Source organism: Prunus avium, chromosome 1, assembly GCF_965620075.1.
Source record: "Prunus avium chromosome 1, drPruAviu1.hap1.1, whole genome shotgun sequence".
NCBI classification, from domain to species: Eukaryota; Viridiplantae; Streptophyta; class Magnoliopsida; order Rosales; family Rosaceae; genus Prunus; species Prunus avium.
In genome coordinates, this window is record NC_142284.1 from 61,637,155 (window position 1) to 61,650,891 (window position 13,737).

Below are 13,737 nucleotides of genomic sequence, written 5' to 3' on the forward strand. Positions count from 1 at the left end.
TCTCAAATTGGTACAACTAAATTCCATTACATTCATTCAGCAACGAAACCCTGAAAGGATCTCTCTCCCTCTCTGTATTAATTCTTTGATTCATTTGGTAGAAACCCATTTGTTTTAGAGGCAAAAGAAGGGTTGTGAAGTGGGCATAAGCCATGGCAACTCCAAAACCAGAAGAGATAAGCCATCCACCAATGGACCAACCCTCCACAATTTGTTTGGAAAATTAATTTCTCTCCCAAATTTCAAAGTTATTTCTCTTTATGCTTTAATTAATTAAGATGGATTGTTGGGTTTTGGTTAATTGAATGAGTTTTTGTTTTGGTTATTTTGTATAGATTTTTTTGAATTTATTTATTTGCATATATTTTTAGTTTTTAATTAATTAATAAAGATTGTTGTGGTTTGATATGATTAATATGGTGAATTGGTTAATATTTCAATGTGGTGTTTATTTGTATATAATTAACATGGTGAATTGGTTAATGTGATAAATATAGTGTTTTTAGCCTTTTTAAATATCGTTTAAATTATCAAGGTATTTGGTTGTTTTTTTCGTTAAGCTTTTAGGCTTTGAAATATTGCCCCTTCCTTGAAAATTTTCTGGGTCCGCCGCTGCCTACGAGGTTGTTATTATCCCAAGCCAACTTAATACAGTCCTAAACACATATCGAATCTTTTTTTGGTGAATTTTTCATACTAAGAAATTTGAAAAATTAAGTATGGAAATATTCAACAAGCAATATATGCTTTGCAGTGCAAATATTGAAAAAAATATATTTAAATTATCAAGTTTGATTAATGATGAAGAGGAATATTACATATGGCGTTTGCTAAAGGAAATCCATAAAATGGATGCTTTTTTTTTTTTTTTCCAAATAAGCAGGAGAAATAAACAGTCCCATCATTTCAATTACTAAAACCATAGGAATAAATTTATTCTTTCAATATTCTTTCAATAAAGATACTGAAATCCTTTCAGAAGAAACTAAAAGGTACATTACATATCTGCGGCAACACGTTTGTACAAACGCGAGGGGAGCCTTGGAGTAGGCACGGCTTGTAATGGTGTTCTCATATAAGTCACAAGCCCTGGATTTTCCGACATGTCAATCTCCTTTGGATTCATCCCTTCAGCTGGAGCCCAACGGAAATGGTGCAATAGATGCCCCAACATGGACACCACCAAATTCACACTAAGTTGTGCTCCCGGGCATACTCGCCTGCCGGCGCCAAACGGAAGTAGTCTGAAATCATGCCCCTTCATGTCAACATCCTCCTCTAGGAACCTTTCTGGTCGGAACTCATGCGGGTCTTTCCAAACCGCCGGGTCACGCGCTACAGCCCACACGTTTACGTGAACACTCGCACCCTTGGGGATGTCGTAGCCACCGATCTTGACATGGGCATTAGCTCGGTGGGGGAGCATTAGAGGAGTTGGAGGGTGCAACCGCAACGCTTCCTTTGCTACACATTGCAGGTAAGGGAGATTTGAGAAGTCGTTTTCGGTCATTACCCGTTCGAACCCGATGACCCGATCTAGCTCCTCTTGTGCCTTTTCTTGCACCCTCGGGTTCTTAATCAACTCAGCCATAGCCCATTCAACTGAAATAGCTGTGGTGTCTGTGCCCGCAGTAATCATGTCCTGCATGCACAAATGGTATAACTAGGTTAAAATGTCGGATCCTTATATATATGTGTAGTGTTTTCGGAAAGGTATACGCCCTCCAAGGTAGGAAGCTCGTAACTAAGAACATTAAAAAGGAAATATGAGTAGTTGGCAACAAGGTTAGAATTTGAGGGTTTGTGCAAAACTTAGATTGGGGTCACACATGCGATCTAACATGAAAATACTTCAATAATAAGATAAATAACTCTTCTTTTTGAAATATCAAATTGAAAAGACTGCATGTATGCATTACTTACCCAAAGAAGTCCAATAATTGTGTCTTCACTAAGGTCATACTTGTCCTTCAATGTAAGCAATGCATCGACAAAATGCTGCTTGGCACCGCCACTCTTGGTGCGAGCCTGTGTGTGCTCCTCCATGATTGCCCTAGTGAGTCGGTCTCTTCGTGCCCCATGCTGAGCAAACGCCTCTTCCTCCAGCGGGAACATCCAACGCAGCCATGGAATGTGCTCGGCCATCGAAAGCGATGCACCGATCTTCACTCCATTAGAAACAACAGCTTTGAATTCTTGGCCTTGCTCATCCATTTCATCCTCTGAGTTAACAAAACGCTTTCCAAATGCTAGCCTCGTTATGTTGTTGAATGCCACTCTTCCCAAATACTTCTTCACTAGCAAACTTTCCCCATTTTTTTCTGCAATATACATTAAATATGCAACCTAATAAAGCAGCATTGAATCCAATCATATGTTACAATAAATATGGTAATTCATGAAAGTCAATACCAATCAATCAACCTGAAGTACTTCCTCTCAGAAAACTCAATTACGATTATAGATATTCGAGTGTAATATGAATTAATGAACGATGAAATAAACATGTAGTATAACATGAGTGAATTATATCGGTGTAGACAATTAAAAAAGTACAAACTGCAAATGACATTTGAAAAACTAGCATAGGCAAGCAATTTGGGAACATAAAATGCATACCATGAATGGCACAGTGTTTGAAAATGGACTCAACCATTGCAGTGACCTCATCTTCCCTAATGGGTCTGAGAGCTTCAATCCTCTTTGCAGAGAAAAGCTCAAGAGTGCACACCTTCCTGACCTTAACATAGTGGGGCCCATAGTCAGCCCAAATGAGGTCCTGCCCATCCTTGCTAAACTTGGCGCTTGATCTATTCCTTTGCCTATCAGCCAGCTTCTGGTCATGCTCTTTGAGCACCTCCTTTGCCAATTCGGAGCTCGACACTACAACGTTCAGTGTGGATCCAGTCCACACTGAGATGATGGGCCCGTAAACCTGTGCCCACTCCGCGTAGCACCGGAACCTCACGGGCTTTATGTGGTAGAGGTTTCCGACGACTGGCCACGGACGTGGGCCGGGCGGGAGCTTAAATCTCAGCCTTTGATAGAGTTTGTAAGCAAGGAAGATGAAGATAAGGAGTAGTAGTAGTCCAGAGAGAGCCATGTATGTGAAATGAGAAACACTGAGATAGAGAGTTTGGTGAAGTGATTTTGTTTTGAGTTGTGGATGTGTGGAGTAAGGAGAGACAGAGAGTCGAGAGAGAGAGAGGATGGGTGAGCAATTTAAAGGCAAGGGGAATGCAATTGGACGACGTGATATTTACTCAACTTAATTATGCAAATTGGTACGGACGACCTCAACTTGGACAAGACTGACCCTACAGTGTGGCCAGAAGAAGCATCGCCCACACACATTCTCAACCGTCATTAAAAGGAGACGGGTCAACCATCTCAACTACGAAAAAAACTTGCCTGCACCGGTAGTCCTATCCCCCTCCAATCGCAGCCCGCCATGTGTCCAATTTTGTCAGAAAATGAACAAGTGGCGGGCTGCTATTGGAGGGAGATAGGACTACAGTCCTATCCCCGGTGCAGGTAAGTCTTTCTCCTCAACTACATGTCTACAACTACCGATATCCTCCCGTGTCTGTCTATGAACAAGGGACTTCAGTTTAAGAGTTGACCGAAGAAAAAAAATAGGGGGACTTCAATGGGCTTCTTCTTTTTACTTCTGCACACAAAAAAAACAAAACAAAACAAAAAAACACACACAACACAACCACCAGAACTCAAATCACACCATTTTCATCTATAGAAAAAAGATTGTTTGGTAAGGAAGGTGTTGTTGGATCAAAAATTAAAGTAGAAACGATCCCATCATAGATTCATAGGTGGGAGGAGCGAAATAACAAATATGATTGTTAAGGCGATGATAACCTTCCAAAGTTGAGTTAGGACTATGTTGCCACATTAATTCAGTATGCAGACCCGTCACACATGGTGTGCGGGTTGGGTGACCGCACAAGACCTCCTATAAAACCATGTAGTCCAATAATTATATAAGCAAAAAATGCCTTTTCGGTGTGTGATTGATGCTTTTTGAGCTTCATGAAGAATTTTTTGGGTGTTTTTATTTTTTTTTAATATACTGGGCCTATTTTATTTATTTATTATTTTGGTATAAAGAGAATCCATTCATAAGGAAAGAAATAGCAAATATGATTGTTAAGGCGATGGTAACCTTCCAAAGTTGAGTTAGGACTGTGTTTAATCCAGTATATATGCTGACAACAACACAAAAGACCAAAAGCCCAAACTAGACTTAAAGCCTGGTCCACACCAACCACAGTGTTTCTGTCAAACCCCAGCCCCGCCATAAGTACCATGGCTGGTGCACCTTGACCACCTACTTCTTTTACTTCAACTAACCAACTTAGCACCTAAAAGTCAAACTTTTTTTTTTGGTTGACGCACGGTTATGACCAAGGCCGATATTTTGTTTGGGCCTCATCATTTATGAGCCCAAGGGTCTCATTATGCCAAGGCCCACTGCCAAAGTCAATTGGGAAAGGCCTATAAGAGGCAAGGGTGTTGATCACTCTCTGGGATCTCTCTCAAGATTGCTCGGCTGAGAACCATCAACTCTCTCCTCATCTCCCAAGCTCCATCCTTCTTATTTACTAAGGCTCTCAAGCCTATCTCAATGTAATATAACTCTCTACACATATATACAAATACAACAACGAGTGAATGTAGCCCAAGTTTATGGGTGAACCACTCAATCCCTTTGTTTTACTCGTATGATTGTGATATTACGGCTATCCCAAGTTTATGGGTTCAACAATTTTTATTGTTGTGCAAAAGCAGCTTGTTTTGAATATAAAAGGCCCTCAACTTTCATTTATGTCTAGGGCCTACAAAATCAATGAACCGATAGTATGATTAGGATCCACAAAGCCGAGAAGGAAATAATTGCTCAAACTAGGTTATACCTTAACCTCCTCCTCAGGGATGTCCTCATACTGAGATAGAGTTGGTGAATGGACTTTTGGATGAGTGGATTAAAGAGAGGAAGAGGAGATACTTGAATGCAAATTAGGAATCATATTTTTCTTGAAATATTCTTGAAGGAATAATAACAAACATATTTTAATGTAAAGACCATAATGGCGGAACATGTTTTGATTCGTTATGGGACTTAATGACCCAATAGGGATAGAGAGATAACAAAACTTGAAGAAGAAACTAAAAGTTACATATCTGCAGCCACGCGTTTGTACAAGTGCGATGGAAGCCTTGGAGTAGGCACGGCTTGTAATGGGGTTCTCATGTAAGTAACAAGTCCTGGATTTTCCGACATGTCAATATCCTCTGGTTTTGCCCCTTCTGCCGGGGTCCAACTGAAATGGTGCAGTAGATGCCCCAACATGGAGGTCACCAAGTTGATGCCGAGTTGGGCCCCCGGGCATACCCGCCTACCCGCCCCAAACGGAAGTAGTCTAAAATCATGGCCCTTCATGTCAACGTCCTCCTCAAGGAACCTCTCGGGCCGGAACTCATACGGGTTTTTCCATACCACCGGGTCACGCGCTACGGCCCAAACATTCACGTGAACGTTGGATCCCTTGGGGATGTCGTAGCCACCGATCTGGACATTGGCATTGGCTCGGTGGGGGAGCATTAACGGGGTTGGAGGGTGCAACCGCATGCCTTCCTTTGCTACACATTGTAGGTAAGGGAGGTTTGAGAAATCGGTTTCGGTCATGACCCGTTCGAACCCGATGACCCGGTCTAGCTCCTCTTGGGCCTTTTGTTGCACTCTTGGGTTCTTGATCAGCTCGGCCATGGCCCATTCAACGGTTATGGCTGTGGTGTCCATGCCTGCAGTAATCATATCCTGCACAAAAGTTTGAGTGCTGATATTGTTAAATTTCTACCATATTAATTGGTTTTATTTTGTATCCCAAATAATAATTTTTATTCGTCCATAAATAAAAAAAACTAAAAAAACTAAAATATTTTGTATGTTACTACAGTACTTACCCAAAGAAGTCCAATAATAGTGTCCTCACTAAGGTCATACTTGTCCTGCAATGTGAGCAATGCATCTACAAAATGTTGCTTGGCACCACCACTCTTGTTTCGTGCCTGTGTGTGCTCCTCCATGATTGCCCTAGTGAGCCGGTCCCTTCGTGCCCCGTGCTTGGCAAATGCCTCTTCCTCGAGCGGGAACATCCATCGCAACCATGGAATGTGCTCGGCCATGGCAAGCGATGCACCAAGCTTGAGTCCATTGGCTACAATGGCCTTGAACTCTAGCCCTTGCTCATCTATTACGTCCTCTGAGTTAACGAAACGTTTCCCAAATGCTAGCCTTGTTATGTTGTTGAAAGCCACTGCTCCCAAATACTTCTTCACTAACAAACTTTTCCCATAGTTTTCTGCAATATGGTAATTCAAGTCAATAACAAATTACAATCATATCATTTAAGATGTAACATTAAGTACTGCTCCCAAATACTTCTTCACTAAAAAAAAATTTCACCAAATTGTGATGAATATTTTCTATGCATATATATTACTGTCACACTAAGTACTATAATTTTGTTTAATCAAAATTAACTATGTAAGTTTTTCTATAAATCAAAGTTTTATTCTGTTGTGTTTATTTTTTCCGGGAGAAACCCTTTTATTAAAAATAAATAAATAAATTGCCGCAAAATTTGCAGTTAAAAAAAAAAACAATTATTGCCACTTAATCAAAATGGCATTTGCAAACATAAGTTCGGCCAAATTAACTATAGCGAATGTGCTACTCATTCTACACCAGCGTTCAAATTCTCCTTCTCATAATTTAGATTAAATTAAAATAGAAGATCGAAGCCGCGGTATTTATTTCACTCAAGATACATATCCAAATGGCATTTGGCATATTGTTGAAGCTCACGGAAAGGACAAACGTGACAAAGCACATATATACGCATAACTTACAGCAAGACAAAACCAAAGTGGACAAAATAGGCTTCAAGAATCAAAATAAGAGCTTATTATCGTTGACTTTTCCTTTCCTTTGTTATCTTTTACACCACCTCCTCCTACATAGTTGGCTAACTTTTAAAAAAAAATCCTCATAAAAAGAAAAAAAAAATCCATATTTTATATCTCACTATCATTACCATTTAATTAATTAATTAAATACGTACCGGGATTGGTGCAGTGCTTGAAAATGGACTCAACCATGGCAGTGACCTCATCTTCCCTAATGGGTCTGAGAGCCTCGATCCTCTTGGGAGAGAAAAGCTCCAGAGTGCACACCTTCCTCACCTTAACATAGTGGGGCCCATAGTCAGCCCAGATGAGATCCTGGCCGTCCTTGCTGAACTTCGCTGCTGATCTGCTCCTATGCCGATCAGCCAGCTTCTGGTCATGCTCTTTGAGCACTTCCTTTGCCAGTTCTGAGCTGGACACGATGACGTTTAGCGTCGACCCCGTCCACACCGATATGATGGGCCCGTAGGCCTCAGCCCACTCTGCGTAGCAGCGAAATCTCACTGGCTTTATGTCGTAGAGGTTTCCGACGATCGGCCATGGACGCGGACCGGGTGGGAGCTTGAATCTCAGCCGTTGGTAGAGCTTGTATGCGAGGAAGATAAAGATGATGATTGATGAGATTGGAAGGGCTAGTTCAGAGAGAGCCATGTTGATGAAATGAAAATTGAGGAGAGCAGCGTTGAATTGGGCAAAGGTTGGAGTTGGAGTTAGAGGGAGGTTGATATATCATATATATGAGAGACGATTGGATGGAGTTGGTGAATGGATTTGTATTGTAGAGAGAGAGAGAGAGAGAGAGAGAGAGAGAGAGAGAGAGTGTGGGTGACCCACCAAGCATATACAATTTGGAGGATTAGAGTTGGTGAGAGTGGAATGTACCAACTCATGGGTGGGAGGAGAACTGGTTTTAGGAGATGGTTTACCCTTCCCTTTGGTGGTATATGAATACTTTAAGCTTTGAGGTGGGGTCATTAATTAGTATACTTACTATAAAATAAGTGGGCAACAAGTTTACTTCATAAGAAAAGAAAAGAGACTTAGGAATGAGAAATTATTTGTTATTTAAAGATATAATTGCAAGCTAAACTAAATTTATTTACAATTGTTGTACTAACCAAACATGCGAAAGGAAATAAAATGATGGTTTCTTGTTATTTTCCCAATATTACCAAACATGAAAAAATAATCTTCGATTTTTCTTACCATGAAAAACTACATGAGGATTAATTTCTCATCATTTAATTTCCGTGAACCAAATAAAATCTTAATATAAAATCATATTTAGCTTCTCGTCATTATCCACGCTTTTGTGATTAACAAATCTTCATCGTACGCATATCATAATCAAAACTATTCATTTACTAAATCATCATTCAAATTGGAAACTGTTTAATCATCTATATATATATATATCACATGGTTCATCTAAGGATCTTAATATTACTTTAAACGATCCTCACTTTGATTAATGTATGGACAAAATCCTAAAATATAATACTAATAGAAAAATATACATGTTTTATTATAATTAACACAAACATTGCACTAGTACATGATTTTGTTTGCAAAATTAGCATTGGATGGGGCCCACCTTTGTAGTAACTTAGTAATAAGCAAAGGATATAGTTGTGAGTGTGGTGTGTGGGGAAAAGGTTTTCAGTTAGTCTTTGGCGGTTGGTGAAGATTTTTTATTTTTTATTTATTTTTTGTTGTTGGAGGCGGTTGGTGAAGTTGGAAATGATGATAGGGACTTTAGCACAGCGTAGGGATGAAGGAATCAAAAGTTGGTGAGGATGTAACCCGAAAAACTAAAAGAACACAAAATCAAAACAAAAGTTTTTTTTTTTTTTTAATTTTTATGGGGCAAAATATGTAAGGTTGGTGAGGAGGTAGGCAGTCCAGAACTTCGGTGTACAATAATAAAAGGTTTATTTTTACCCGTTAAATTTAAATTTTCTCACTTAACCCCCTGAATCTCTAAAAATTGCTGAAATTTTCTCACTTTACCACTTTCATTCATTTTCATTCACAAAACTATTAAGTGTGCTGACGTAGCATGGGCATTCTCGTAACAAAGAATATTTCATACAACCAAATTGACCACGCATTTTACAATACAAGACACATCAGGTTGTTTAGCATATAAACAGAATTTGGAAAGATTGATATCACTCTTCAAAATGAGATCTTATTGAAGACCAAGATGTGCAAAGCTTAAAACGTACCCGAGCAGCATGAGCCTCTGCTGACTCTCTGTTTGGCCGTCGGCATATCTATGGTGATGAGCATCAAGAATATAATCAGAGGAAGCAGATCCTTTAAAAGATGTGCTTCGTCCAAACCGGTTTCTAGCAGTATTCATCTCCATGTTGCTGCTTTCAAGCTTCCTCCACAACCCATTCAGTCTTTCTAGCTCCGTCTCTTTCAAATGGATTTCATTGACCAGGCCTTCTGCTTGTGCCTATAAATATAACCAACCAAAAAAAGAAGAAAAGAACTCTAAATTTGACCATAAATTTCTTCCTCATCTGGAACATGATTTGAAAACTCCCTCCCCTTTTCTTTTTCAAAATTTACCCTTTTTAATTCCGTATAAACTTTCTTTGGTGAGGAATATACAAAGATTGCATAGAAAATTGTTTTTAATTTTCTTCACGAACTAAAACGAAACAGAGCAAAAACAAAAACAAAGGAACAAGAACAGCAAACAACTCTTCCCTAAGAAATTAGGAAGACGAAGAAAAATTATCTCCTTCAATAGTGACGAATATACAAAGATTACAACACTAGGAAACAAATCTCTAGTTATAATAGGACTTACAAAACAAAAGCAAAGTAAAAATACAGCAGATAAATTTTTCAATTTCCTAAAGGAACCAGAAAAAAAAAACACCTCGCACAACTAGGAACATCTTGAAAAAACTTATAAATATGAGGCCAATTTTAGAGAGACTTCACGATCGCAACAAGGCGCAATGGCAAACAACCTCACTTCGGCTTTCACTTTTGCTCTCATCCTTTGTGTTTCAGCTCTTTCACTAATTCCACAGACCACCTCATTATCATCCTCATTCCAATTCCCTCCAACCCAATCCACAATCCTCCCTGACCCTTCAAGCTTCTTCTCTGCAAACCTCCTCACCACCCCTCTCCCTACCAATTCTTTTTTCCAGAACTTTGCTCTCAACGATGGCGACAAACCCGAGTACTTCCACCCGTACAGCATCAACTCATCCTCATCTTCTCTATCTCTCTCCTACCCATCTCTCTCCTCCACCTCTGCTTTCATCTCCCAAACCTTTGTACCTGACCTCACCATCTCTGCCTCCCAAACCAGCGCCAACTTAGCTACAGCAAATAACAGCGGCCGTGTAATTTCTGCCTTCACTGATCTCAGTGTCACCTTGGACTTTCCATCCTCCAACCTTCGTTTCTTCCTGGCTCGAGGAAGCCCCTATGTCACCTGCAATGTGTCTAGCCCCACTGCGGTTTCTGTCTCAACCATTCACGCAATCCTCGAATCCTATTCGAGCAACTCAAAGACCAAGTTCATCGTCCAGCTTGACAACAATCAGACATGGGTTATGTACACCTCCTCCCCAGCTATTTTGACTAGAAGCAGCCCATCAACCTTAACTTTTGATGGCTATTCTGGGACTATTCGGATTGCATTGGTGCCGGGTTCTGATCCAAAATACATGGCAATCCTTGACCGGTTTAGTTCTGCTTACCCTGTTTCTGGCGAAGCTATGTTCACAAAGCCATTCACTCTGGAATATAAATGGGAAAAGTATGGAAGAGGAGATTTGCTTATGCTAGCTCATCCTCTCCATCTTCAACTTCTGTCTAACGCTACTGTTTTGGAGGATTTCAAGTACAAGAGCATTGATGGTGATTTGGTTGGTATCGTTGGCGATTTGTGGGAGTTGAAATCCCATAATGTATCAGTCACTTGGCATTCAATCGGAGGTGTTAAACAAGCCTCATACCCTGAAATTGTTTATGCGCTTCGTCGTGATGTTAAGGCTCTTAGGTCGACGCCAATAACAACTGAATCTTCATACTTTTATGGGAAACTGGTTGCCAAAGCAGCAAGGTTGGCTTTGATTGCTGAGGAGGTGGATTGTCTTGATGTGGTTCCAGCAATTAGGAAATACTTGGCGGACGCCATTGAGCCATGGTTGGATGGTACTTTTAGTGGGAATGGTTTTTTGTATGATCCTAAATGGGGTGGACTTGTCACCCAACAAGGATCAACCGATCGCGGTGCAGATTTTGGGTTTGGAGTTTATAATGATCACCATTTTCATCTTGGATATTTTGTTTATGGTATTTCAGTGCTTGCAAAGATTGATCGTGCATGGGGGAGCAAGTACAAACCTCAAGCTTACTCTCTTGCAGCAGATTTCATCAACCTAGGCAACCAATCGAATTCAAACTATCCGCGGTTGAGATGCTTTGATCTGTACAAACTGCACTCATGGGCTGGAGGACTAGCTGAATTTGGAGATGGAAGGGACCAAGAGAGCACAAGTGAGGCAGTGAATGCTTACTACTCAGCTGCATTGATGGGCTTAGCTTATGGAGACACCAATCTTTTCGACAGTGGATCAATGCTTACAGCTCTGGAAATTCAAGCAGCTCAAATGTGGTGGCATGTAAGAGAAGGAGATACACTTTATGAGGAAGAGTTCACAAAGGAAAATAGGATTGTGGGAATTTTATGGGCAAACAAGAGAGACAGTGGACTTTGGTTTGCTCCTCCAGAGGCAAAAGAAATGAGGCTTGGAATTCAGTTGCTGCCCATATCTCCAATCACTGAGATCTTGTTCTCTGATGATGGCTTTGCTAAGGAAATTGTGGAATGGGCATTGCCAGCTTTGAGTAGAGAAGGAGTTGAGGAAGGATGGGAGGGTTTTGTCTATGCCTTGCAAGGGATTTATGATAAGGATGGTGCTTTAGAGAAGATTAAGAGCTTAAAGGGTTTTGATGATGGAAACTCTCTCACTAATCTCCTATGGTGGATTCATAGTAGGAACTTAGGTTCACAATCTTTGAGTTAAGTTTTGTTAATTAGTCTTTAGGTTGTGTTTTTTTCAATTTTTTTTTAGTTGGTAGCATGCATATTTAACACATTCTTATGTATGTAACTTAACTAAATCAATTAGAAGTTCAATTTATAGCAATGGTCATGAACTATACATCTACCCCTACCTAATCAAACCCTCCTCCTCCTCTCTGTCTCTCTCTTACACTTCTCGCTTTTCCAACTCTGCTTTCATATACCAAAATTTCAAAGCTAACTTCACTATATATCTATGCGACGAGCAAGACCAAGCCAAAACATTAACATCTGTATAGCTTTTCAATTCCTTTTCATGCCAAGAAAGATGTGTTCCAAATAACAAGCTACAATGTTTTGCTTAATCTGATGTTCACTCAGGAGAGACGTGTGCTCACAAGGAAGCATTATCTTTAAGTTAAAAAAAACCACTAGTGTGTTTTCACAGCATAAAAAAATAACTGAACAAAAATGCCATTGTAAAGAAAAAAGGTCTCTATTTTGATAATCTCATGTACAAAAAGTTCTTTATCTTTAAGTTTCAGACACGTAGTTTTTTCAAGTTCATGATTTTTATATTAAATATGAATCTCTCCTGTAAACAATATTGTCGGGTGTAATTGATCAATACTCGTTAAGTCTTCTAGAAAGTCTCTCACACTTAATCTTGGGTGGGCGCAGTCCAACTTTGGTTGAATTAAAATCACGGGTGAAATCAAACTAAACTAAACCAGACCACTATTTGGCAGCAACATGAAATGCTGTATCTCCTTGCAAATTAGTGATTCGAAGTAGTTTGTTAGCTTCACCATTTGGTCCTCTTTCCTCGTCAGCTCGTTCCATATGCAGAAGTTTCTTTGCGTGTTCAATGAGGAACTGTACAACTTCATCACAGCCTACTCTCGCAGCTACGTGGAGAGGAGTGTTGCCCTTCTTATTGTCAGCCCAAAACAGCAAGGATTGATCATCAAATAGGACATCTCTGAAGAAATGTAATTGTTTGTATTCAGCTGCAATATGAAAAATATTTTTGTGAGCGGGGGTTTTCTGATGGAGAACTGATACATCACCATGTCTAGCTCTTCTGAAAAAACCAACATCGCCCGATTCTGCGGCCTCATACACAGAAGGATCCATGGCTAGCTTCCAACTTATTTTCTCTCTCAAAAACTTTCTCAAAGTGGAATTGTATGAACACTATGTTTAAAGACCCCTTAATTATATATAGATGTTAGAGAGGAGATGCCAAGTTTGCAAAATTTCCTCACCCCATTGATAAAAAAATAAAATAAAAACTTTCTCATTGTAATTATTTGCCAATTTACGTCAAGGTACCAATAGTCTAATATGGCTTATTATTAAACTCTTCAGTCAATGGGCTAACTTAAAGGGAAACTTCCTTTCAGTTTCTTCCCATTGCATGAATTCCTCTTCTTGATCAAGTCGCTTTCCCTCGAGGAGAGGACATCATCTTCTTGGCAAATTCTGGTGGGACTATATTTTTATACCATTGAGAAGAGAAATATCGTAATTAAGAGCCAGTTAGTCCCAAGTTATATCATATACAGGTCATGTTCAAACAATGTTGTTAACACAAATGTAACACCTTTGAGGCCATTAAATCAAAGCACTTTTCAAGATATGAGTTATTGGTTACTCTTATTAGTAAAAGAATTTAATATAAG

General features: G+C 39.7%; 4 protein-coding genes across 4 annotated transcripts; 1 reads left to right on the plus strand and 3 right to left on the minus strand.

The window, feature by feature from the left end:
- Positions 1–910: 910 nt before the first annotated feature.
- Positions 911–3,223, minus strand: LOC110765628 (cytochrome P450 98A2-like). Its single transcript, XM_088247118.1, has 3 exons — positions 2,620–3,223; positions 1,924–2,321; positions 911–1,642 (listed from the first exon to the last, which is right to left on the minus strand). Exons 1-3 carry the CDS (start codon positions 3,101–3,103, stop codon positions 998–1,000), a joined length of 1,527 nt encoding a protein of 508 aa, XP_088103244.1. The 5' UTR covers positions 3,104–3,223; the 3' UTR covers positions 911–997.
- A 1,800-nt stretch (positions 3,224–5,023) lies between these two features.
- On the minus strand, positions 5,024–7,818 carry LOC110765627 (cytochrome P450 98A2). Its single transcript, XM_021968794.2, has 3 exons — positions 7,143–7,818; positions 5,983–6,380; positions 5,024–5,836 (listed from the first exon to the last, which is right to left on the minus strand). Exons 1-3 carry the CDS (start codon positions 7,636–7,638, stop codon positions 5,192–5,194), a joined length of 1,539 nt encoding a protein of 512 aa, XP_021824486.1. The 5' UTR covers positions 7,639–7,818; the 3' UTR covers positions 5,024–5,191.
- Positions 7,819–9,959: 2,141 nt separating this feature from the next.
- Positions 9,960–12,176, plus strand: LOC110765624 (glucan endo-1,3-beta-D-glucosidase-like). The gene has a single exon (XM_021968789.2). The coding sequence runs from the start codon at positions 9,966–9,968 to the stop codon at positions 12,051–12,053; it is 2,088 nt and encodes a 695-aa protein (XP_021824481.2). The 5' UTR covers positions 9,960–9,965; the 3' UTR covers positions 12,054–12,176.
- Positions 12,177–12,790: 614 nt separating this feature from the next.
- Positions 12,791–13,189, minus strand: LOC110765709 (protein ACCELERATED CELL DEATH 6-like). Its single transcript, XM_021968914.1, has one exon. It carries the CDS (start codon positions 13,187–13,189, stop codon positions 12,791–12,793), a length of 399 nt encoding a protein of 132 aa, XP_021824606.1.
- Between the last annotated feature and the right edge of the window lie 548 nt (positions 13,190–13,737).

What these genes read in the sequence shown, in the direction of transcription:
- LOC110765624 (XM_021968789.2), top strand. Translation starts at nt 9,966, where the DNA reads ATGGCAAACAACCTCACTTCGGCTTTCACTTTTGCTCTCATCCTTTGT.
- LOC110765628 (XM_088247118.1), bottom strand. Translation starts at nt 3,103, where the DNA reads ATGGCTCTCTCTGGACTACTACTACTCCTTATCTTCATCTTCCTTGCT. An exon ending in CAAACACTGTGCCATTCATG is followed by an intron (nt 2,322 to 2,619) that starts GTATGCATTTTA and finishes TGTATATTGCAG; the next exon opens with AAAAAAATGGGGAAAGTTTG. An exon ending in CAATTATTGGACTTCTTTGG is followed by an intron (nt 1,643 to 1,923) that starts GTAAGTAATGCA and finishes TTGTGCATGCAG; the next exon opens with GACATGATTACTGCGGGCAC.
- LOC110765627 (XM_021968794.2), bottom strand. Translation starts at nt 7,638, where the DNA reads ATGGCTCTCTCTGAACTAGCCCTTCCAATCTCATCAATCATCATCTTT. An exon ending in CAAGCACTGCACCAATCCCG is followed by an intron (nt 6,381 to 7,142) that starts GTACGTATTTAA and finishes ACCATATTGCAG; the next exon opens with AAAACTATGGGAAAAGTTTG. An exon ending in CTATTATTGGACTTCTTTGG is followed by an intron (nt 5,837 to 5,982) that starts GTAAGTACTGTA and finishes ACTTTTGTGCAG; the next exon opens with GATATGATTACTGCAGGCAT.
- LOC110765709 (XM_021968914.1), bottom strand. Translation starts at nt 13,189, where the DNA reads ATGGATCCTTCTGTGTATGAGGCCGCAGAATCGGGCGATGTTGGTTTT.